The 26,451-nt window shown below is 38.1% G+C and overlaps 1 protein-coding gene across 1 annotated transcript in view; it reads left to right on the forward strand.

Moving 5' to 3' along the window:
- plxna3 (plexin A3) overlaps nt 1–26,451 on the forward strand; it is a 180,585-nt gene that overhangs the window by 148,228 nt on the left and 5,906 nt on the right. Inside the window, exons 14-29 of the mRNA XM_039665519.2 lie at nt 447–567; nt 1,854–1,990; nt 3,249–3,416; nt 3,798–3,891; nt 4,004–4,243; nt 5,690–5,833; nt 8,596–8,830; nt 10,766–10,908; nt 11,429–11,685; nt 12,917–12,983; nt 16,904–17,050; nt 21,523–21,682; nt 23,189–23,292; nt 23,411–23,507; nt 23,974–24,164; nt 26,187–26,356. Of these exons, the coding sequence (XP_039521453.1) occupies nt 447–567; nt 1,854–1,990; nt 3,249–3,416; nt 3,798–3,891; nt 4,004–4,243; nt 5,690–5,833; nt 8,596–8,830; nt 10,766–10,908; nt 11,429–11,685; nt 12,917–12,983; nt 16,904–17,050; nt 21,523–21,682; nt 23,189–23,292; nt 23,411–23,507; nt 23,974–24,164; nt 26,187–26,356 (2,475 nt within the window). The remainder of the gene's footprint in view (nt 1–446; nt 568–1,853; nt 1,991–3,248; nt 3,417–3,797; nt 3,892–4,003; nt 4,244–5,689; nt 5,834–8,595; nt 8,831–10,765; nt 10,909–11,428; nt 11,686–12,916; nt 12,984–16,903; nt 17,051–21,522; nt 21,683–23,188; nt 23,293–23,410; nt 23,508–23,973; nt 24,165–26,186; nt 26,357–26,451) is intronic.

The following is a 26,451-nucleotide window of genomic DNA, read 5'->3' on the forward strand; positions in this document are numbered from 1 at the left end:
GCAGTACGTTCTCATTTCAGAGAAACACTTTTTGGACATTTTGATTTAAACATTTTTCGATCAACCCAAACAAACACACCCCTCCCTTCATTGCTCCGCCCCAAAATGCACAAGCGAAACAAAATAATCCTTATCCAAAAGCTCTTGCCTGGTCACAACTCTTCTTTTCTGTGATATTTCTTTTCTCTTTTGTGATGTCTCTCAGCCATCTCTCTTTCTACAGTCTTTCTTCAAATCTTTCTATTGTTCACTCTTGCTCCTCCCCCATCATGAATAGATACGCCCCCTAGTTCTGATTGGCTGTAAGTGTTGTGCTGCTCGGTCTGATCCACGTTCAACAGCGTTTCTCTGAAATGGCTTACTGCACCTTTTAATTTAAATGAGTTGGTATGAAGTTTATGGACAGTGTTTTGTACAGGAGTGATTTCTGTGTTCTTGACTTGCAGGATTGTGTGTGATATGGAAGAATCTCTGATGTCGAGTCCCCCTGGTGGTCCGGTGGAGCTGTGCATCGGTGACTGCAGTGCCGAATATCGCACCCAGTCATCTCAGATGTACTCTTTTGTGGTACGACCTCTACTTTTTAAGACATATTGGCTGTGTCTGGCGAAACTTGCAAAATATTGTCGGATAAGGCAGTGGATGGTGGAAGGCGTCAAGACAAATCCTGGATGCGCAGTTCAATGATTGGTCGACAGAATAAATGCTGTAGCGGTTAGAAAAAGTCGGTTAATGTCCGTTTGTGTTTATTTAGTTTGAATATTTAATGACTATAGTGCTTCTTTCTTAGTTGAAATGGAATTGAAAAAATAAGTTATATGTTAAAATAATGCAATATTTTATTTATTATTCATGCATTTATTTATTTATAATCGTAATAATATTTAATTATTAATATGCCTGTCTTTTCTGAAATTGAATTAGAATTTTTCATATTATATATATCATATATTATAAATTATACATATTATATATTATATAAACTTTATTTATACGTATTATTCAACTTTTGCCCCCCCAAAAAGAAGCATTGTAATTATTAAACACTCAAACTTGTTCTAGAATATTAAATGTGGCATTATGGTGCATTTTAAAGCAGTTTCCAGGCGGCTTAGACTAGCCAGTGAGGCAAGTGCCTTCGATTTTGGATGTAGCTATTATATTTTAATCATTCTTTTTGTGTCGATTCCCTTATCGCTGCTAACATTTTGTTTGTGGTGATTTACGAGCAGCTGATCAATGTGTATCCATCCTTTGAGACTTAGCCAATCCGATTTTGCACTTGAAACCGATGAATCGTTAGGATTCCCTTTTCCTACATCCTGTTAGCCAATCAAATCAACTGGTGGAGCCCATGTGATAATGTAGTTGAAGGGAAGGGGGATGTAAAGAATTACACAATTACCCCCTTCTCCCCGCAGAGGTTTAAGTGGTGCCCAGCAGGAATAGGGCATTAGTCTATTATCCCGAGCCCAGGAGCTGTACGTACACACACACACACACACACACGTATATAAATGGATGACCCTGCCTGGATTCCCTCAACATCTAATCAATAGCGTCCAGGCAGCTTCAGTCGTGCAGAAGGGTAAAGCAAATGAAAACACGCACTCCGACCAATTACACAGGTATGCAACTAATTACTGCGAGAGGACGGCCTGACAGGCCCTGCGCCGAAACAAACGAGCCCTGCACGGAGCGAGAGCAAACAGGACATTTCTATTACAGTGATGAGTGTAATCTTTTCGTGTAGTACCAGAATGGGGAAAACAAGTGCACGCTTGAGCGTCTGTATCACGCTGCAGCAAGCTCCATCTGTTCGGAAGTTACCGTCCTTTCTCTCGTCCCGCTAGACTCCGGGTTTCAACCGGGTGCGGCCGGAGAAAGGCCCCGTGTCCGGCGGGACCAGGCTGACTATCTCAGGCCGACATCTGGACGCCGGGAGCGCCGTGACCGTGCTTTTGGCCCAGGAAGAGTGTCTGTTTGTCAGGTGAGCAGCTTTTCTGTCCGATCTTAACCGAATCTTCCAGCACGGATCACATCTGCGTCTCTCGAACATCTGCGGGATGCAGTTGGACTTCGGAGGAAGCGAGATGTGTCATTTCCACATGAAATTAAATGAGCGTGCATGGCTGTCCCCAAATACATCCATCCACATGCTCATGTGCCAAGAAACTTGATGCATTACTATTTCTGATTGTTAGTGAACTGTGTGGTGATTAAACTGCACTAACATCTGCTTAGAAGACATAAATTGTATAATGCTGTCAGTTCCTGGCCAGGAAGGAAAAAAGACAAGCATGTATTTCCATGCTAGACTAGACTGGTTTAGCCGTGTGAAAAAAAGAAAAAAAAAGTTAAAAAGTATTGAAATATATATATGTGTATTGTGTATACACTCTAAACAATGCTGGGTTGTTTTCACCCAAATATGGATAAACCCAAATGTTGGGTTAAAAATGTAATTAAAAAAATTAACCCAACTTCAACTTTCACTTTCAATTTTTAAATGACATTTTTAACCCAACATTTGGGTTTGTCCATATTTGACCCTAATTTGGGTTGAAACAACCCAGAATTTTTTAGAGTATATATATATATATATATATATGTGTGTGTGTGTGTGTGTATATATATATATATATATATAATTATTTTATTTATTTTAAATTAATATTTTAAGAATATTAAATTTAATATGAAATGAAATTAGTTTCAAAATTACATATATTTAATTTTGAAAATAATTTCATATATATATATATATATATATATATATATGTAATTTTGAAACTAATTTCATTTCATATTAAATTTAATATTCTTAAAATATCAATTTAAAATAAATAAAATAATTATTTATATATATATATATATATATGTATATGTGATGTTCAGCCCAGCATCCAAAACACATACAGTAAGCCTGTTAAAACAGCTTAACACTTAAATCGAAGGTGGTCAGCATGGTCAAGTTGGTTTGTCTGGTCTGTTTTGATGGTTTAGAGGGGATTTCTGTTCCTTTCAACTGGGAGACCAGATGGCTGACCAGCTAAACCCCAGATTGGCCATCCTGGCCGACCAAATAAACCATTTTAAAGCCAGACAAGACCACTGTAGGCTTGTTTAAGCTGTTTATGCAGTTAGGTTTTGATTCATTTTTCAATTTTGTAAAAAAATAATGGTCAAAATTCTGAAAATTGCTTCAAATATTTCTGGTTTTGTATAATTTGGCTTTGTTCTGACAGGAGAACAGTGCGTGAGATAGTGTGTGTGACGCCACCGTCAGCATCGGGCTCTGGGGCTTCATCTGTCAAGCTGTTCATTGACAAGGCAGAGGTCACCAGCGAAACACGTTACATTTACACAGAAGATCCAACCATTTTCAGCGTAGAGCCCAACTGGAGCATTATCAAGTACGTTAACACAATCTCACACACACTCAATGGCTCTGCTCCAGACCCTAGTGAGACACCTCACTGTCTGCTGTCGACACAGGGCTAATATGTCTTGCTAACTTCAAAAATTAAGCCTAATGGAATCTCATAAATATATGAACTGAAACACTCACAGAACAGAAACTCGCTCACAGCAGTTTCCAATAGTGGTTTAGCATATGCCAACGACTCAGTTGTCTAATTAGCGTAGAGAGTGCATAGCAAGCTCAAGTATTGACATAGTTTGAGTGAAATATTTTATTTTTAATTTCGATTCAGCCCATTATCTTGGATGAAAATTTGTTGCAATGCATTTACCAGAGCCTAAATGAAACGAGCATTGCTTGTATGTTTTGATAGTGGCAGCACCACCCTCACAGTCACAGGAACCAATCTGCTAACCATTCAGGAACCTAAAGTCAGAGCCAAATATGGAGGAGTGGAGACCACAAATGTGAGTTCCTGACCAGCTGTCCTTCTCCTCTCTGCCCCAACCATCATTACGGACAGCCTGTTGTTTGTGTGATAATACTTCTGCTACATAATGTCTGAATGTTCCTCTGCAGGTTTGTGTGGTGGTGAATGAATCTGTGATGACTTGCTTGGCTCCGGGCATCATCTACACTAAACGTCAGGCTCCAGAGAGTGGAGTTCACCCGGATGAGTTCGGCTTCATCCTGGACCATGTATCCGCCCTCCTCATCCTCAATGGAACCCCTTTCACGTACTATCCTAACCCAACCTTTGACCCTCTTGGGAATGCTGGGATTCTGGAGGTCAAGCCAGGATCACCCATCATCTTGAAGGCATGACTTTTTGTCATAATCTCATCGTCAATAATTGACATTTTTCCCAATTGCATTTGAGTGAATTTAAAGGAGTAGATCACTTTTTAAAAAAACTTTTGCTGATAATTTACTCACCCCCATGTCATCCAAGATGTCCATGTCTTTCTTTCTTCAGTCGAAAAGAAATGAAGGTTTTTGATGAAAACATTCCAGCATTTTTCTCCATATAATGGACTTTACTGGGAACCAAACGGTTCAAGGTCCAAAAGACAGTTTCAGTGCAAACTGTTCAAAGGGCTTTAAACGATTCCAGATGATGAATAAGGGTCTTATCAAGCGAAACGGTCGCTCATTTAATAAATAGATAACAAAGTTAAAGTTTTATAAGCTCAAATGGTCGCCTTGCTCTGTTCGTGACTCTCCTGTTCGAACCCGTTCATCAAAACGAACAAATCTTTTTCCGAGTCAATTCGTTTATTTCGTTCGTTGAATGAACCAAATGACTCGAAAAAAGATTTGTTCATTTTGATACGTGCAGTTTGCTCTGAAACTGTCTTTTGGACCTTGAACCGTTTGGTTACCAGTAAAGTCCATTATATGGAGAAAAATACTGGAATGTTTTCATCAAAAACCTTAATTTCTTTTTCGACTGAAGAAAGAAAGACATGGACATCTTGGATGACATGAGGGTGAGTAAATTATCAGCAAAAGTTTTTTCAAAAGTGAAATACTCCTTTAATGTAATAATTTCTTGCTCTGAAATCAGATACTTTTTTTTTTTTTTGGCACAATGGCAAATTCAAAAATGACAAAAAAAAAAATAGGAAGATTTTTTGGCCTTATTTTTGCGTGCAGATTTTTTTTTATTCCAATTTATTCATTCATCTGATTTGGACTAGTGTCTGATGCTACGCTTTTCCATTCACTCCTAATGCAAAATTATTGATAATTATTGTTATATATACATATTTAAATGACAATTTTAATTGAATTTAATTTTAAATTCAATTAAGTGTGTGTGTGTGTGTGTGTGTCTAAAAAACATAAAAAACATCAAACATAAATGTTTAATCATTCATTCATAACATGAATGAACGGGAAAAAAAAGAACAGGAAGAAGACAATCTTTTAGTACCTGTCGCTTATTTGTGCACATAAAAGAAACAGAAGAAAACCAAAAACAGCCTATTTATGAATGGATCAACACTTTCAGGAATACCTATTTTTAAGCTTAATTATCATCATTTTAAGCATGTTTATCATCTTTTTTCTTGTAACATTCCTGTATTTTTCCTGCAGCACTTCAGTTCGTAGTCCAAGTTGTTCCACAGTTTAAATAGACAAGCACATTTGTTTTTGTGCAGCACGTGCAAAAAGAGTTTGTAACTATCAACATCAAATGAAAAATGAGACTGCTCTCTCTTTTTAGTGAATTTAATTTTCTGTGTCATCATCTGTAAACAGGGCAAGAACCTCATCCCTCCTGCTCCCGGTAACGCCCGGCTGAATTACAGCGTGATGATTGGAGAAACACCCTGTCTGTTAACAGTCTCTGAATCTCAGCTGCTCTGCGATTCACCCGATCTGACCGGAGAACAGCGAGTAATGGTGAGGATCCTGCTGCCATGACATTTTCCCATCATGCATTATGAAAACCTAATCTATAACGGGCTTCTCTCGCTGCCGGAGAGCAAAACACGCTCACCTCTCAATGCGCTGACTGAGAATTTACGACTCTGTGGTTATTGTATATCAACCAATAAAGGTGGCAGAAAATGAATGGATGGGTATAAGATGGTGAAAACGCTGAATGTTTGGTTTGCATGGTCTCAGGCATTGTGCGTCTGATTTAATTAATCTCGTTATAAGCCACTGCGGCATGGCCATCTTTTAGCTCAATGCTAAAACAGAAAACAGAAAGGTCAACTGGAAGTGGCTCGCCGCACATTAAGTCCTTATTAGGATTATAGGGCGAGCTGATACAAGCAATTTCCCACGTAATCTGGCTATCTGCTCTCCTGGCAGCTCAAACAATTATTACAAACAGGAGACAGGAATCCTTCATGACCTTCATGAGCCCTGATATATCCTTAGAAAGAGCATTTGAGACAAGTTCAGCCCCTTTATTGATAATAACTCCTTTCTTAGTGGTTGCCCAGGAAATCATCACTATTATTATTATTGCTCATATTTGCTGTTAGTCATTTTAACAAACACCTAATCCTACTTATTTAAATAGCACATTCGGCACTGTTTGGGCATGAATAATGTCTCAAGTCATGTGGCTTTTGAATTAGAGGTGTCAATTTATTTGCATCAATAATCTTCATTTCTATATATACTGTATAATTTGCTGCTAACCCAAAGATTCACACCAAGACAATATCATGCCCTGACCTTTGCATGGGTATCTAGTTTTATTTGATTTTATTAAAGGAATAGTTCACTTTGAAATGAATTTTTGATATGTTTTAGCTTACCTCGAGGGCATCCAAGATGTAGGTGTCTTTGTTTCCACAGTATTTTCAATTTTGACATTTTTCAGTCAAACCGTTGTTGTCTATCAGTCATACACTGGAGGCTAAGGGGGTCCACCAAAGAGCATGCACAGAGAAGTCAAAATTAAACATGATTTCATGACTCGTAAATGTAAGTACACATTGATGGCCTAAGACACGAAACGAGCGGTTTGTGTGAGAAAACGAACAATATTTATATCGTTTTTACCTCTTGTAATCACAGCCATGACAAAATGATCTGACGGCACGGGCGCTTCGGTCTGCGCATCGCTTGCGCGCCTACGTCACTCTTTGTTTATACAGAGATTTCGGAAGTTTTACCTTTCACTAAACATATTTAGATATACAGGAAACCGCAATGGAAGACGATTTCGGTATATCTAAATATGTTTAGTAAAAGGTAAAACTTCCGAAATCTCCGTGTAAATATTGAGTGACGTCACACGCAAGCGATCACTTCCGACGTAACATTGAACTGATTCAGTTCGGTTAAGTTGGACATTGCACAATTGATTCAGATCACTTGGACGTCACTGTGATTACACGAGGAAAAAACGATATAAATACTGTCGTTTCGTGTCTTAGGCCATCAATGTGTACTTACATTTACGAGTCATTAAATCATGTTTAATTTTGACTTCTCTGTGCATGCTCTTTGGTGGACCCCCTTTGCCTCCAGTGTATGACTGATAGACAACAACAGTTTGACTGAAAAATTTTAAAATGGAAACTACTGTGGAAACAAAGACACCTACATCTTGGATGCCCTTGAGGTAAGCTAAAACATATAAAAAATTTATTTCAAATTGAACTATCCCTTTAAATCACTTGATTTTTTTCCCTATACCATTTCATGAAAGCAAACTTTGTTAGAGTAATTACTTTCAGAACTTATCAATAGCATCTCAACTGATCAATTCTAATAAAATCCAGGAGTCTCTACTGTGGCATGAACTGGTGAAACCATACATCTCGATAAACGGTATTCGGTCCAACACCCTCCATTTAATTGATTAGCTTGAGATCTGTGGAAACAAAGAGTACGTGCTGTATATCAAAGAGCTGATTATTCAGTTAAGTTCTAGTTTGTGAATCCATAATGTGTAAAAACACCCATAGAAAAAGGAAAAAAGAGTGTGAGAGAGAGAGTGGGATTGAGAGTGCCGGGATCACTCAACTAATGACTTGACACATATCGACAGCGCTCCAGGATTCACTTTGTTCCCCTCTATCACCAAGTTTCAATAATTCATGCAGCCACGCGGGGCCCGAGCGATCGCGGAAAGGTGAAACTCGTTAGGAAAGATGGCTGGATGCCGCGTTTAATTGGTCCTCGAATAGTGCTGAGCTCCCGGTACCACGCCTCGGTCGGACCCGAATCTCTAACTAGACTATTACCTGCTGATTTGGGCCTAATTGCCTTCAACACCTGTACCAAAGTGACTTTTTGAAGTAATTTAATGTGGATTAGTGGTCACGGTGTCTAACGGAGGCGGCAACGATTGTGAGGAACGCGACGTGAGCGTGTCAAACAAGTGCATAATTCTGTGGTAATTCTAATTGCAAGCTGATTTCGTTCTAGATGAAACAGTGTGAGTACCCTCAGCCAATCAAAAGCCCTCATTATGACCCACCAATGTCGGCGGGGTGGTTAGATTGAAGGGCTTGTGCTCAACCCGTTACCCCATCAGGGCTCACAATAATGACTGGCGTGAACGATTAGAATTGTTTAATCAGTTGTGAAATTTTTGGTAGGGCAATGTGAACCACTGGGCAAGTGGAACAAATCCTTAGCATTGAGCCCTGCCCCATACTTTGACTTCTAATAGTTCCCTTTGTCTGTCCATGTAGATTCTCGTGGGCGGCTTGGAATATTCTCCCGGAACGCTTCACATCTATTCCGACAGCACTCTCACGCTTCCCGCCATCATCGGGATTGGAGCGGGCGGAGGCGTCCTCCTCATCGCCATCATCGCTGTACTCATCGCCTACAAGCGCAAGACGCGGGACGCCGACCGCACACTCAAACGCCTGCAGTTGCAAATGGACAATCTGGAGTCCCGTGTCGCCCTGGAGTGCAAGGAAGGTAGGATTTTTGGTTACCTCAGCATCTGCGCTGCCTATATCCCGTGCCAAGTTGTTTCTGACAGGCGTGTGGAGTGTTTTAATTAGCTACTAATGGTTTTAACCCGTAGGATAAATCAAATGGAGCTGTGATGTATTATTTTATTGTGCGCGAGGTGTCCCGTGGGCCCCTGAGTCGGAGGCGCTCTCACACTGCAGTAGCCTGGATTCTTGCAGAGTTGTTTGCAGCCTTTGTGGAAGGATTGAACTGGGTCATGATGACGTCATACTGGCCTCATCCTTTGATTCCGGTTTTATTTACAGTTTTAAAAGGATCTGTAGCTCAGGCAGGCATGGTGCGCTGTTATTTCTGCATTTGTTAGAACAATGTCATGAGATACTGGAATATAAAATCATGATTGTGTCATTTGTCAGTAGGCATACTTTCCCAGAGAGGCGACTGAACCCTCAGAACACCTTAGCAACTGCATAGCAACACCCTAGCAACCACCTTGAACAATTTATCAACCACTTAGTAGCATGGTAAACCCACATAGTAAACACCCTGACATAGTAAGGCCCCATCAATCCCCCAGAAATGTTTGGCAAACACCTAGCAAATCTATCGAAACCCCCTGGAACACCTTAGCAACTGCATAGCACCACCCTAACAACTCCCCAGAACATCTTAGCAACCACCTAACAATGCACTGGCAACCCCACAACACATTGCAATTCCCTACCAACCCACTAGAACACCTTAGCAACTGTATAGCAACACCCTAGCAACCACCTTCAACACTTTAACAACCACATAGCAGCATGATAAAACAACTCAGATTCCCCCAACATAGTAAGGCCCTATCAATCCCCCCAGAAAATCTTAGAAAACACCTAGCAATGCCCTAGCAACCCCTAGAACAAGCAATGCCCTAGAAAAGGGCCTGCATTTGCATTTGTTAATGCAATGCCATAAGATACTGGAAAATATGCAACTTTTCATTTTGGTTTAAAAAATAAAGTCATTATTGTGTCATTTGTCAGTAGGCATAATTTCCCAGAGAGGCGACTGAAACACTTATTTAACCTATATATATATATATATATATATATATATATATATATAGCCATGCATTCTGTATATAACAATTTTTTTATATACATGTTTTGTACATAGTTTTACAATATTTGAAAACATGAAAAATTTGAACACGTACTTGCATAGTACTCAAGTACATGTAAATTAAGAACAGACAATTGTATTGTGCACTAAAACCCAATTACAGAAAAATGTTCTTCAGTTTTCATACTTTCAATCAGTAATGGATCATTTAATCTCGCAAGCCTGATTCCGTGATGGATGTAAAAACTGCCCAATTAGACAGGAAAAGAGTCTATGATCAACATCAACAAAACAAGCAGCTGCACTGAAAATTTACAAAGCAAACCCATTAAATGAAATTCTTGTTTTGTTGATTTGAACTCTTCAATAAATGTAAATGGTTCTGTGTCATTGTTCATTAAATTGACTGACTGGAGTCTTAAGTTCATAAATGTTTCTGCTATAGTTGCCAATGCCAGTAATCTCTAATCGGGCCTCTAGTATATCTGTGTTTCAAAGATTTTGAGGTGTTCTTCAATCTGATGGATGCATATCTTAATCCATGAGCCAGCGCCCCAAATTTGGTCCATCGGTATCATCAGGGGGGATAAAGTCTCATAGTGATTTTTGGCAAGGTATACACCCCTAGTAGTAGAAAAATCTCCATAGCAGTGCAGGAGTGGTAGCGAAATCTCTTTTATCCAGCTCATGAAGTTACTAAGCACCTAAAATAATTTCCGTTTTTGAAATCTGGTGTATATACCTTGCCAAAAAACAATTATTGCATTTGTCCCCCTGATGGTAACGATCAACCTTCCTGGCTCACGGACTATCTCTGTTCTTTATTCTTCTCAGCATTCGCTGAGCTGCAGACAGACATCCAAGAGCTGACGAACGACATGGACGGTGTGAAGATCCCTTTCTTGGAGTATCGCACCTACACCATGAGAGTGATGTTCCCTGGCATCGAAGAACACCCGGTTCTAAAGGAGCTGGACGTAAGGGAACTTTTAAAACATCCTGGTTCAATTTCTCTGTCCCCATGTGCCGTCTGTCACTCGCAAGTGCCGATAAGTAGGTTGCCACAACTCATAGACCATTTTCTTTTCATCCTTCTGCCAAAAAAAGAAAGCAAAAAAAAAAACCCTAGATGTGCTTTAAAAAGATCCCCTAAGCTCTGAAGCTGTGCTACTGCTGTCTCAGTAGTGAGCTTCAGAGCGAACGCCCCTCTTTCAGCGTGCTTTTTAATTAAAACCTTAGGCAGAATGAAATCAGCAGCCCTGCGAGGCCCTGGTGGAATAGCCGTCTAGAGACGTGCCTTACCAAAAAAATGTTTTGAAAATAGTCAGCAAAGAACAATTAAATCTCACTGCAGCTGAGCTTTTTTCCAAGTATGCATTCAGGCAACAATTGTTGTTGCCCATGTTTCTCTCATCTCCTTCCTGTCTGCCTTTTCCATTTCTGTTTTTGTTCTGATGCTTTTTCTTTCGTTTAATCAAATGCTCCCTCTCCTCTCAGTCTCCAGCTAATGTGGAGAAGTCTCTGCGCTTGTTCAGTCAACTGCTGCACAACAAGATGTTCCTGCTGACCTTCATCCACACGCTGGAGGCTCAAAGGTCCTTCTCCATGCGGGATCGTGGCAACGTGGCCTCCCTCCTTATGGCGGCGCTGCAGGGACGGATGGAGTACGCCACTGTGGTTCTCAAACAGCTTCTGGCCGACCTGATCGAAAAGAACCTGGAGAACCGTAACCACCCTAAACTGCTGCTTAGACGGTGAGAGCTGCCTCATATTGTGGAACATGACCAACCCAAATATCCTCCAAAGTTACTTGAGGATTCATCATCACATTTGTGGAAAAAAAATGTTATGCACTTAGCAACCACTCCTCATCTTATCATTATCAAATGACCACTCACATAGCAACGCCTTAACAACTTCATAGCAACACACCAGCAACCACCGAGAACACTTTAGCAACCATATAGCTGAATGATAAAACCACTCAGAACACCCTAACATAGTAAGGCCATATTAATCCCCCCCTAGAACACCTTAGGAACTGCATAGCAACACCCTAGCAACCACCTTGAACACTTTAAAGGCCACTTAGTTGCACGGTAAACCCACTCAGAACACCCTGACAGAGTAAGGGCCTATCAATCCCCCAGAAATGTTTGGCAAACACCTAGCAAATCTATCGAAACCCCCTGAAACACCTTAGCAACTGCATAGCAATGCCATAGAGGACAACAAGAAAAGCTTAGCAACAACATAGCAGCGCCATAACTACTCTCAAGAACATCTTAGCAATCACCTAACAATGCCCTGGCAACCCCACAACACATAGCAATTCCCTACCAACCCACTAGAACACATTAGCAACTGTATAGCAACACCCTAGCAACCACCTTCAACACTTTAACAACCACAAAGCAGCATGAAAAAACAACTCAGAATTCCCTAACATAGTAAGGCCCTATCAATCCCCCAGAAAATCTTAGAAAACACCTAGCAATGCCCTAGCAACCCCTAGAAAAGAGCCAGAACCCCATAGCAACTACATTGCAGTGCCCTGACAACCCCCAGACCATCTTAGCAACCACATGACAATGACATAAAACCCATAGAACCCTTTAACAATTGCATAGCAATGCCCTAATAGCTACCCATAACATCATAGCAACTGCATAGTAATGCCCTAGCAACCATTCATAACACATCATACCACTTAAGCAGCATGCAAAAAACACCCAGAAAAAAATTATCAACAGCAAAGGCCTTACCAATGCCGCAGAATACCTTAGCAACTGCATATCAATGGCCTAGCAGCCACCGAGAACACATTAGCGCCCATCTAGAATTGCCCTAACAATGAGCTAGAACACTTAGCAGCATTGTAGAACCGTTCAGAACACCATAACAACCACCTTAGCAACCATTTAGAACACACTAGCAACCACAAAGCATCATTTGCATTTATGGCATTTATTATTGTCTTTGCAGGACTGAATCTGTGGCTGAGAAGATGCTCACTAACTGGTTCACGTTCCTCCTGCACCGCTTCCTCAAGGTTTGTGACCCGTTTTCTACCATTAGCATTCAAACAATTTTAATAATGGGTTATGTGAAGTCTCTCTGGCTAACTAGCATCTTGTTTGCGACAAGATTTTGGCGCGCTGACGTTTTTGACAGGCTGACTCATCGCAAAGCCCGCTAAATAAATCTCGCTAACGCCTACGCTCCAGATAGCGACTCAGGAATGCCACGGCTTCCACCCAACCCTGAAATCAGGCCTGTCAAGGTCATGAGGGCACTCGCTCAATCCCACATCCTGTCAGGTGTTCCAGAGTTCACCAAGATGGCCGCTGTATTAAGCTAAAGCTGATTGAGATGGCTATTAGCGCTAACATCAGGCCCTTTGTGCATTCAGGGCTGGAATTGCCCTGTGGAATGTAGCGCTGGCCGGCCGCCTAGTATCTTTACGTCCCATCAGTGCAGATGTTAAAGTGTTTTGGCCACTATACAGGCCTCTAGAAGTAATTACCATGAACTGCCTCCTCGGTATGGCTCTATTGCACTGCCTGGATGTGTACTTGTAATGCATTTCATAAATATTGTGAGCCAAAGCATTCACATCTGTTTAATACAGTATAAATGTTTAAAGGATTAATTCATCCAGGAATTAAATGTCATAAACATTTCAAATAAAATATAATACAATCAATCAATAAATAAATCTCCATAAAACTATAATCCAGGTAAGCATTGTATTCTCGACTTATAGTAAAAAAAAAACTTTTGCTGATAATTTACTCACCCCCATGTCATCCAAGATGTCCATGTCTTTCTTTCTTCAGTCGAAAAAAACATTCCAGGATTTTTCTCCATATAATGCACTTTACTGGGAACCAAACGGTTCAAGGTCCAAAAGACAGTTTCAGTGCAAACTACAAACTGTTCAAAGGGCTTTAAACGACACCAGACAATGAATAAGGGTCTTATCAAGCGAAACGATCGGTCATTTAAAAAAAAAAAAATAACAACGTTTAAGTTTTATAAGGAGTTCATCCGAGTCAATTCATTAATTTCGTTCGTTGAATTTATTTATTTTTTTATTTAATCGGGACAGTGCACATTAATGGACAGGCTAACATTTCTATAAAGACTGTAAATGAGCCAGGTTATAGCATAAAGGCTAATTTTCAACTGTAGTCCCGAATGAACCAAATGACTCAAAAAAAAGATTTGTTTATTTTGATGAACGAGTTCGAACAGGGGAGTCACGAACGCGGGAGGGCCTTGAACCGTTTGGTTACCAGTTGGTTACCGTTTGGTTACCAGTAAGGTCCATTATTATATGGAGAAAAGTCCTGGAATGTTTTCATCAAAAACCTTAATTTATTTTCGACTGAAGAAAGAAAGACATGGACATCTTGAATGACATGGGGGTGAGTAAATTATCAGCAAAAGTTTTTTGTTTTTGTTTTTTAAAGTGAACTACTCCTTTAAATAGACTTAAATAGCAAACTGTTGCTTGGATTAATTTTTTATTTATTTATTTTTTAGCAAAGTTTATTTTCATTTTATTAGCTTGACAGTCCGTTGTCACTGTAGAGTTTGACAGAAGCAAGTTGTGCAGGTTTGGTACCACATGACGGTGTGCAAACTATCATTTATATTTGTTACAAGGGTAACATCAATATTTGTTAACATACTTTTAAGGCTTCCTCTTATGCTGTCAGTTCATGTCATCTGCATAATGTTAAACTGCGTGAATTCAGCGTTCGAATGTGTCCGTTAACGAGTGAATCATGGTGCGGATCATGTGACGCACATCTGTTGTGTCATAACAGGGTCTGACAGCCAGACTATGAAAAGCAGACGGAGCCAGGACGCAGACAGCCTCTGAAAGCAAATAAAAAGATGCGGATTTGATGTATATACAGTACTAGGACTAAATGCATTTGACATGGAGTTCGAAGGCTGGTTGTTTAGAATTACTTGCTGTTAGGCGTGCAATGGATGCTGGGTAACCCTCTCCGTCTGCGCTAGAAGAGTGTGATTCAGGATGTCATGCTGTAATTAATAATGTCAAGCTGATCTCGACTAAGAACTAAATAATAGCCTCCCCTCAGTATCGCTGTTTAGTCATCAAACGTTTTTAAGTGGGTAATTGGAGACTTCTCCACACTTCACAAATGCCATCTGAAAAGAACCGTGATTGGCCATGTCTCTCCTTCTCACGGCCGCGCTTTCTTTCTCATTCTTATTCCTCTCTTTTTTTGTGTGCTTTTGGTCAGAATGTCTTTTTTTGTCTCTCCTTTCATTGCGTTTTCCTCTGTATTTAAAGGTGCAATTATGCATTTTCGAAGTGTGTTGAAAATTACAGCTCGCTGTGATTTTATTGAATTGATGGTCTGTGGTATTTTTGCACAGGATGTTCTTTAGTATGTTCTTTAGAGGTAAAAGGTTTTAAATGAGACATAATGGAAATTGGAAAGTAAAGCACTGATTTACTAAATAGAATGACTAGAATAGGGAAAAAAACTGACATTGCGATATTTACTTTTCTGCTATTTGAAGAGTGTTCACCAGATGACTTGACTGGGTGTATATGGAAAATAATTATTCTTTCTAGAATGAGTGGGGTGATTTGTCATAGAGATATCGAGTTCTTTTTAATATATATCGTGCAGCCTTAGTTCACAACACGCTTCTGAAATTTAAGCACTGTTTTGAATGGGATTTGTTATATATTCGATGTTTTGCGTGTTTATTCATGATTATGAACATTTGATGTTATGTGTTTTTGTGATTTCATGTAGTGAATATAATGGGTTTGAGATCTCTAGTTTTTTTTTCTATCCAAGTGAACACTACCATTCAAAAGTTTGGGGTTGTAAGATTATTTTTATGTGTTGAAAGAAGTCTCTTATGCTCACGAGGCTGCATTTATTTGATCAAATAAAAAAACAATAAAAAACGTAATATTGCGAAACATTATTACTATTTAAAAGAACTGTTTATATATATATATATATATATATATATATATATATATATATATATTAGCATCCAAAATAAAAGTTTGTGTTTATATAATATATGTGCACTTTGTATAATTATTTTTATATATAAATAAATACACACACATGCTTGTATATATTTAAGAAATATTTTCATGTATATACTGTATATAGATTTATATATAATTTATATTATATATAAATCTAAATATTTTATATATAAATAATATTTTTTTCTTAAATATACATGCATGTGTGTGTATTTATATATATACAAAATAATTATACACAGTGCACCCACATATATTATGTAAACACAAACTTTTATTTTGGATGCAATTAATCGTTTGACAGCCCCATATATTATAAAAAATTAATCATTACTCCAGTCTTCAGTGTCTCATGATCCTTCAGCAATCATTCTAATATACTGATTTCCAGATCAAGAAACATTTATAATTATTATCAGGGCTGAATTAATTTTTTTGTGAAAAGCCTTTTACATTTTTTAGGATACTTTTGTTACCATATAAATGTCTTTACTGTACTTTTGATCAATTTAATGTGTCCTTTCTGAAAAAAAAAGCATTAATTTCTCTACAAAAAATCATATCGAAACCTAAATCCTTGAACAGCAGTACATATTGTCTTTACGTGTATGTGTGCAGCAGTGGATATTGTATTTAGCTCTGTCATTTTTATGGAGGAAGTGTGTGAGAATCCATTAACCAGAATGTACCAATCATAACAGATGTCATTTACTTTACATAAAGACGTCTTAAAATACAGCTGCAAAAACAGCATGTTTAATTCTGTGGGTCAGTGTGAAAGTGGGAAAGGATTATGTACTGTAAACCTTTTGGTGCAAGAAACCTTGACTAACATTATAAGTGGACTTTAGGGAGGAAATAAAATGCTACGAAAGTGTTGATTATGACCCCTCTCTCTCTCTCTCTCATTGCAGGAGTGTGCTGGTGAGCCTCTGTTTATGCTCTACTGTGCTATAAAACAGCAGATGGAAAAAGGTCCCATAGATGCCATCACAGGAGAGGCCAGATACTCCCTGAGCGAAGACAAGCTCATCCGACAGCAAATCGACTACAAGCAGCTGGTCAGTGTCCCCATGGTGACGCTCTCTAATGTATCCCAGAATCCCTCTTCCCGTCCCAGACTCATTGGAGAGAACAAGTGTTTGATTTCAGCTCGAAATACACACTTGAAAAACACCTAAATGCTTACAAATATTTGACCTCTTCAGATGGTCCCAGCTAGAAATGATATCTATTCATATTAATACTTAAATTAGTATTACTAATACACACTTTACCATGTCTTCTACATGTTAGAAAGTCCAAGATATTGGTACAAAGAACATATACATTGATATTTAATATTAGTATTCTGTCCGTATTTACAAGACTAATCATTTTATGAAACAGGTTGAATATATAAACAGTCAAACAGTGCTTTAAAAAAAAAAAAAAGATTTAATTCTCTCTTTATTCATTCTTTATATCATCACTCATGTTTATCAAAAAAATATTTTGAACAAAAACTTTTTTTTATATAAAAAAAAATGGGATTCCGTAGGGATTTCGAATTTGTACATACGAAAGCACTTTATAATGCCTCATTCATTCATTCATAAAAAAAAAATTAAATGCTAAAAGTGAATTTAGTCATCACTAATGTGTGCTAGAGATGATGGCAAATAATCTAAATTGAATTGAATTGAATTGAACTGGAACAATCTTATTTATGATTCAAAAAGTGTCAAAACAAGAGCAAATATTTACACTCCTAATGAACATATCAACATAAACGCTGTGTCACACAGGTGAGCCTGACCTTTTCTGACGGCCCCTAGAGGCCTCTCTTTAGGGTTGACAGCTAAGACAGCTGAATAACTGTGCTACATATCGATTCCCTTAAGCTGATCTATCCTGAATACTGTGGAATTGATGAGCTGTCCTATAGCTGTAACTACCACTGAGCAGCCATAGATTAAAGCTCATTCATTGGTCGACTCGTATTGTTCCATTTAAAATCAATGCACAGATCTCTGTCGGCACAGAGCCACTGACGGAGTGTAAATATGCTCTTTTTGTGTAGTCGTGTTTGTGTATGTGAGATCAGCTGCTGTCTATTGAGCCTTGGGTTTGTTTTACGAGTGCCAGGATAAATTCTCCGATTTGTTTCAGTCATTACAGGCTCTGATCAGGTCAGATGAAGGGAGGCGAGACATACATCAGCTCATTCTTTTTTTGTCCCTGTTATTGCACCTCTGACAAACCCTGCTCTCAAAGTCATTTTATAACTTACCCCGCCTGGCCTGATATCATCAGTCTGATTGGCATTTGAGCTTTTAAGTCGGTTTTATCTCAGAAGGGACTGAGGGGCCGATGGGACTCTGATGAGGGATGCCGTCAGTGTACAACTGGGATTTGGAACTGAGAACCTTAAAGGAGTAGTTCACTTTTAAAAAAACTTTTGCTGATAATGTACTCACCCCCATGTCATCCAAGATGTCCATGTCATTCTTTCTTCAGTCGAAAAGAAATTAAGGTTTTTCATGGAAACATTCCAGGATTTTTCTCCATAAAATGGACTTCAATGGGAACCAAACGGTTCAAGGTCCAAAAGACAGTTTCAGTGCAAACTGTTCAAAGGGCTTTAAACGATTCCAGACGATGAATAAGGGTCTTATCAAGCGAAACGATCGCTCATTTAATAAATAGATAACAAAGTTTAAGTTTTATACTTTTTTTACAAATCGTTTTTCATTCAACGAACGAAATGAATGAATAGACTCGAAAAAAGATTTGTTCATTTTGATGAACGAGTTTGAACAGGAGAATCACGAACAGAGCAAGGCGACCATTTGAGCTTATAAAACGTAAACTTTGTTATCTATTTATTAAATGAGCGACCGTTTCGCTTGATAAGACCCTTATTCATCGTCTGGAATCGTTTAAAGCCCTTTGAACAGTTTGTAGTTTGCACTGAAAGTGTCTTTTGGACCTTGAACCGTTTGGTTCCCATTGAAGTCCATTATATGAAGAAAATCCAGGAATGTTTTCATCAAAAAAATAATTTCTTTTCGACTAAAGAAAGAAAGACGTGGACATCTTGGATGACAAGGGGGTGAGTAAATTATCAGCAAAAGCTACTCCTTTAACTCTTTCCCTGCCGTTGATGAGCCCAGCATCTCCGGATCCAAAAACAAGCGAAAAGAAAATCTGCGTAAACCATGTCTATGTTCGAAATCGCCCCCTATACCCTTAAAATGGCAATTTTTGAGGGAACAGCCATTCGTAGTGGTGTCAGAAGCCATAGTGGACATTATCGAGTGCACTCATTCAATCCCATAATGCACTGTGAGAGTTGAATTAATTCCAACGTCTGATTAGAAGTTGGTGCCCGCAGCTGGTCCAGTCTAATGAGATCAGTCAATCAATTTTTATATCCCATAAAGTTCATTTAAATGTCATTGGTAGTTGATGTATCAAAAGTTGTTATGCATATATTTATGCATATACTGAAATATTTTAATAATATAAATATTTTATATATAAATAATATTTTTTTCTTAAATATACATGCATGTGTATATAAATAAATATAAAATAATTATACACAGTGCATCCACATATATTATGTAAATACAAACTTTTATTTTGGATGCGATTAATCACGATTAATCGTTTGACAGCCCTAGTTTTGATGCAGTATTTAATTCCTTTAACCATTAACGGCTCAGCCGGGTGATGAGCGTGCTAAAGGACACTAAAGTCACCTTTACACACTCTCATCTTCACACACACACAGCCAGAGACGAGAACGGATCTTCATGTTAAGCTTTTATAAAACCCTCATTCCCTCCAAGCTCCTAGTTTCAACCCAATCCGGTTCCTAAACCAGCGTCGGCTGTCCTCCTAAATATAGCTGTGCTCCGTCTCTGGGAGAATTCCGTAATTTACTGTGTAATTGGGTTTTAATCACAAACCTCTCTCGCGTGTGAGCCGCGGCTGGAGGGAGGAATTGCCGTGAGCTAATGATCAGCGAGTAGCCGCGATTACGGATGCTCAGTCGCGCACCAGTGGCAGCTGCATTGTTTTAATCACACGATTTACGCGGGCCATGCGCACAAAAGGTCTTCTCATTCATTTATATGGACTGTTGTCACAGTGTGAACGGAGATGTATCAAAGCATCGGCTTCATAATAAACGCTCGGCTCTTTAATGCAACTCAACTGCCCATTTATAAAGCTGTTATTTGTATGTGTTGGTAAGTGCTTTTTTTTTTTTTTTACGAGTCTCGTTTCGCTTATGCTACTGGCTGCATAAATGAGCTGATGCACACATTCTACAGCTTGTGTTATTTATTTATTTATTTTACTAATACTATATGGCTGGATGAAAGTTTTCTAGCTTTTGCCATAGTAATTATGGTACAAAAATGATATGCATTCATACACTAAATGTAGCAGGCATGGTGTTAGCATGTTTTATTAGAACATTGTGCTATGGTTGGTTATCCCATGGTTTGCTTTTTTACTTGGTCAAACGATTAATCGCAATTAATCGCATCCAAAATAAAAGTTTGTGTTGTTTACATAATATATGTGGCTGCACTGTGTATAATTATTTTGTTTATATTTAAATATACACACATGCATGTATATTTAAGAAAACAAATTCATTTATATATAAAATATTTATATATAATATAAATTATATATAAATTTATATGCAGTATATACATGAAAATATTTCTGAAATATATACAAGCATTTGTGTGTATTTATATATATATATACAACATAATTATACACAGTGCACCCGCATATATTATGTAAACACAAACTTTTATTTTGAATACGATTAATTGTTTGACAGCCCTATTTTTTACGATTCATTGTGTGATTTCTGAGCGTTTGTCAAATTCTGTCAATTTTTACGTATTATTTCGTTCATTTGTTTATTTACACAGCATTGGTTGAGTATGTTGTTGCTGTTTTGGTCAGGTTGCTTAAAACAGACAGCAAGACAGAGACATTGTTTACACTTTTCTGCATGCATATTAAATGGATGGGAGAAAGTATATTAATATCAAAAAGATGACACATTTCAGCTTGAAGTATCTTTTACCTTCAGAAATGCCATATGAATCCTTTGTGTTTGTGGCCGGATCAATCACTTCTGGCCGTTTGTTTTTATCGATCTGTGACCGTTTTATCAAAACCCGCGCGTTTCACATATTCTGAATGCCGCTTTGCTGGCGGATAAATATTTCACCATTGACATAACAGTTAAAGTTGAGATGGCTATTATGATAAATCAGGCCGAAGCATGAAACAGGATCTCGATCAATCTTTGATTGGCTGGCAGAGCCGGGCCAAAGCGAGCTCCAGTCTCCCAGTGTGTGTAATAAAATGTGTCTTGACCTTTCTGCACCCTCGTAAGTCGGTCTGCATATTAGATTTTAATGGAGACTTGTTTTTGTGTTTTTGCTGGTCATCTTGTCGATCAATATTGCTGTGTTTTCTTAAATATTGTTCTGCATCTGTGTTGCTCTCTCAGACGCTCATGTGTATTCCTCCGGAGGGAGAGGCCGGGACAGAAATCCCTGTTAAGGTGCTAAACTGTGACACGATCACTCAGGTGAAGGACAAGCTGCTAGATGCCGTGTACAAGGGCATCCCGTACTCTCAGCGCCCGCAGGCCGACGACATGGACCTGGGTAAGAACTGAGTATTATTAGGATCATATCTATCTATCTATCTATCTATCTATCTATCTATCTATCTATCTATCTATCTATCTATCTATCTATCTATCTATCTATCTATCATTCAAAATATCGTTCTATCTCTCTATCATTTTATCTGTCTGTCTGCCTGTCTATCATTCTATGTATCTATAATTATATATATATATATATATATATATATATCTTTCTATCTATCTATCTATCTATCTATCTATCTATCTATCTATTATTCTATCATCTTTTTTCTATCTTTTTGATTGATCGTTCAATCAATCCATCTATTGTTCTGTCTATCTATCTATCATTCTATCTATCTATATATATATATATATATACCGTATATATATCTTTCTATCTATCATTCTGTCTATCTGTCTATCTTTTTATCTATCATTCAATCTCTCTATCATTCTATCCATCTGTCTGCCTGCCCTATCTATCTAATGTTCTATCTATCATTTTATCTATTGTTCAATCGTTTAATCAATCTATCCATCGTTCAATCGTTCCATCTATCATTCAATCAATCTATCTATAGTTCTATCTATTTATCGCTCCATCTATCATTCTATCTATCTATTATTCTATCTGTCTATCTATTATTCTATCTATCTATCTATTATTCTATCTGTCTATCTATTATTCTATTTGTCTATCTGTCATTCATTCAATCTATCTATCTATCTATCTATCTATCTATCTATCTATCTATCTATCTATCTATCTATCTATCTATCTATCTATCTATCATTCAAAATATCGTTCTATCTCTCTATCATTTTATCTGTCTGTCTGCCTGTCTATCTATCATTCTATGTATCTATAATTATATATATATATCTTTCTATCTATCTATCATTCTATCATCTTTTTTCTGTCTTTTTGATTGATCGTTCAATCAATCCATCTATTGTTCTGTCTATCTATCTATCATTCTATCTATATCTATCTATATATATATCTTTCTATCTATCATTCTGTCTATCTGTCTATCTTTTTATCTATCATTCAATCTCTCTATAATTCTATCCATCTGTCTGCCTGCCCTATCTATCTAATGTTCTATCTATCATTTTATCTATTGTTCAATCGTTTAATCAATCTATCCATCGTTTAATCGTTCCATCTATCATTCAATCAATCTATCTATAGTTCTATCTATTTATCGTTCCATCTATCATTCTATTTATCTATCATTCTATCTGTCTATCTATTATTCTATTTGTCTATCTGTCATTCATTCAATCTATCTATCTATCTATCTATCTATCTATCTATCTATCTATCTATCTATCTATCTATCTATCTATCTATCTATCTATCTATCTATCTATCTATCTATCTATCTATCTATCTATCTATCTATCTATCTATCTATTTATTGCATGTTGACTAAAACATAGCAGAAGTTTTACCTTCGACACTTCAGAAACATCATCATCATCCCAGACTAATGCATTCATTGTCCTCCAACAGAATGGCGACAGGGTCGACTGACTAGAATCATCCTCCAGGATGAAGACGTCACCACAAAGATCGAGAGCGACTGGAAGAGATTGAACACACTGGCGCACTACCAGGTCGAACAACATTTCCTGGCAGCTGCTCCGTTATGTTATGCAAATTTACAAATGCTTGTCACGTGCTGTACAAAAAAGGGAGATGCTTTTTTTTATAGTTCTCCTTTTTCCATCTTAGGTGACAGATGGGTCTTTGGTGGCGTTGGTTCAGAAGCAAGTATCCGCTTACAACATCGCCAACTCCTTCACGTTCACTCGCTCTCTCAGTCGATACGGTAAGCCACAGTCTCTCAGATCGCTTTACGCCACATGATCCTCGGCTTTAGCCATGTTTGTTTAATATATCACGGATTCTTTCAGCATTTTGTGTAGCTCCACATGCAGCGTGTTTGACTCAAATGGGAATTTAAGATCTTTTCACCAACCAATCTTGGCAGATATCAGTTTGTTTGAGCTCTTCCGTGAAAAAAAACCTTGTGAGCTGCCTTGCTGAACAGAAGTTTTGGACACCTTAGACACGCTCTCAATAAAATCAGTCCCATACTGTAAGAGGATCCATTTGAGTCTACCCTTCTAGACTGTAAACGTTGATTCGGCTCGCTAGTTATTGAGAGACGGCCATTAAAAAGATAAATATTATGATTCAGAGACAATGAGTTTAAATGTACTGGCTAAGATATGTAAAAGCAATGCATTAAGAAGTACATTTGCTAATATGGATTCAATGGCGTTGTGGCGTAGAGAGCCTCCTGAGGACGTCTAGCAGTCCAGACAGCCTGCGTTCCCGGGCTCCCATGATCACCCCTGACCAGGAGACGGGCACCAAACTCTGGCACCTGGTGAAGAACCACGAGCACGCAGACCAGCGGGAGGGAGACCGCGGGAGCAAGATGGTGTCTGAGATTTACCTCACACGCTTGCTGGCTACCAAGGTACATGAACACCATCCTGTACATACTGGAAACGGAGGTATTTATTCAAACAAAAGAAACAACTCAAGGCTGTTACAGTGTTTTATCATGGTTATACCGGGGTTATATCAGCCAGAAATTAAAATTCTGTCGTTATTTACCGAGCCTGGCGTCAATGTATCAGAAGTTTGGGCTCTGTAAGATTTGTTACAAAATATTCTATTTTAAATAAATGCTGTTGTTTTAAACCTTAATTTTCATCAAATAATAAATGACTATTTTAGACAAAAAATAAGCTTCTTTTAGCTTCAAAAGGAAATTTACAAACAAATATAGAAACAAAAGTGAAAATACAATATAAACAATAATAAAAACATAAAGAAAAGAAAAGATGCTTGACCGAAAAGGTGTCAGCTGAAGCTTATGCTTATTGCACCGATCCTTTTTACATTTTATTTATTTAACACACAGTACAGTAAGTCATTTTGTGAAAATAATAACTAAAAGAAACAAGATACAAGATTTGTATAATGTAATCTTTTTTTATATGTATACAATTCCTTAAAGCTGCCTTAGATTTACATGTTTTCAGTTCATCATCGAGACTATTCCACATTTTAACCCCCTTAACAGAGAGACATCTCTGTTTAACATTTGTTCTAATCTGTGGTTTATTGAACATGAGTGTTCCTCTGAGTTCATAAGGAGTAGATTTCATTTGAAACAGGTTCCGGACACAGTCTGGAAATTGATTATTTATTATTTTAAACATTATTTTGGATATTTTAAATTCTACTAATAATATATGTTTCTTGAGTAAAATGATTTCTGGGATATATGGGTGGTGATGGTGCAGTGGATAAGACACATGCCTTTGGTGTGAGAGACCCGGGTTCGAATCCACTGTGAGACGCCAATGTGTCCCTGAGCAAGACACTTAAAGGGTTAGTTCACCCAAAAATGAAAATTAAGTCATTAATTACTCACCCACATGCTGTACCAACCCCGTTCGTCTTCGGAACACAAATGAAGATATTTTTGATTAAATTTGAGAGCTGTATAACTACCACATTGGCTCCTAAGGGACTGCCTCTTGACGGCCCAGAAAGTCAATGAAGAAAATGTTTAAATATCCCAAGTGACTACCGTGGCTCAACTATATGTTTATCAAGCGACGCGAATACTTTTTGTGCGAAAAAACAAACAAAAATAACGACTTTATTCGACTACTCCTTTTCTTCCTTGTTGGCCTGAAACGAGACTTCCATACGATTTCCACGATGCATGCGTGAGAACTGAACTGAAGTAGTTAAAGGAGATCGGAATTCTCGCGCATGCGTCGTGGAAATCGTATGGAAGTCTCGTTTCAGGCCAACAAGGAAGAAAAGGAGTAGTCGAATAAAGTCGTTATTTTTGTTTGTTTTTTCGCACAAAAAGTATTCGCGTCGCTTGATAAACATATAGTTGAGCCACTGTAGTCACATGGAATATTTAAACATTTTCTTCATTGACTTTATGGGCCATCAAGTGTCATTCCCTTAGGAGCCTATGTGGTAGTGATTCGGCTCTCAAATTTAATAAAAAATATCTTCATTTGTGCTCCGAAGACGAACGAAGGTCTTACGGGGTTGGTACAGCATGGGGGTGAGTAATTAATGACTTTATTTTCATTTTTGGGTGAACTAACCCTTTAAATTTGATCGTTTCGCACACAGGCATGGTCAACATGAACTTCTCATTGTATGAATTGTTAGACATTTTCTATTACACAGAACAAATTAAACGCATATAGCTTTAGTACAAGAAATGTGTACCAAAGTAAATAATGCATTTTTAAACAATTTTGCACAACATGAAACGGATTGCTTTTAAAAAGTTGGAGCGATCCATTTAATAAGAATTATTTGGCATCCATAACACTTAAGTTTCAATTAAAACCTTGCAAATAGTGCTTTATTCAATAAAATGTATGTAATAGTGCCTACAAAATTACTGATATGTCAGCAGAGATTTTATTGAAACATTCTCATGTGGTGTTTTTAGGGCACGCTGCAGAAGTTTGTGGACGATCTGTTTGAGACTGTATTCAGTACGGCCCATCGCGGCAGCGCTCTCCCGCTGGCCATCAAATACATGTTTGATTTCCTGGACGAGCAGGCGGACAAGAGACAGATCACCGACCCGGACGTACGGCACACCTGGAAGAGCAACTGGTGAGATCCCGAGCACTTCCGGTCTTTGACCTCATTTTCCACAGCATCTGTTTCGATTGTTTGCCGGGTCGCCAGTTCAGTTCCGTTGGTTTAGT

The sequence above is a fragment of the Pimephales promelas genome, chromosome 14, assembly GCF_988280905.1.
Source record: "Pimephales promelas chromosome 14, fPimPro1.hap1.1, whole genome shotgun sequence".
NCBI classification, from domain to species: domain Eukaryota; kingdom Metazoa; phylum Chordata; class Actinopteri; order Cypriniformes; family Leuciscidae; genus Pimephales; species Pimephales promelas.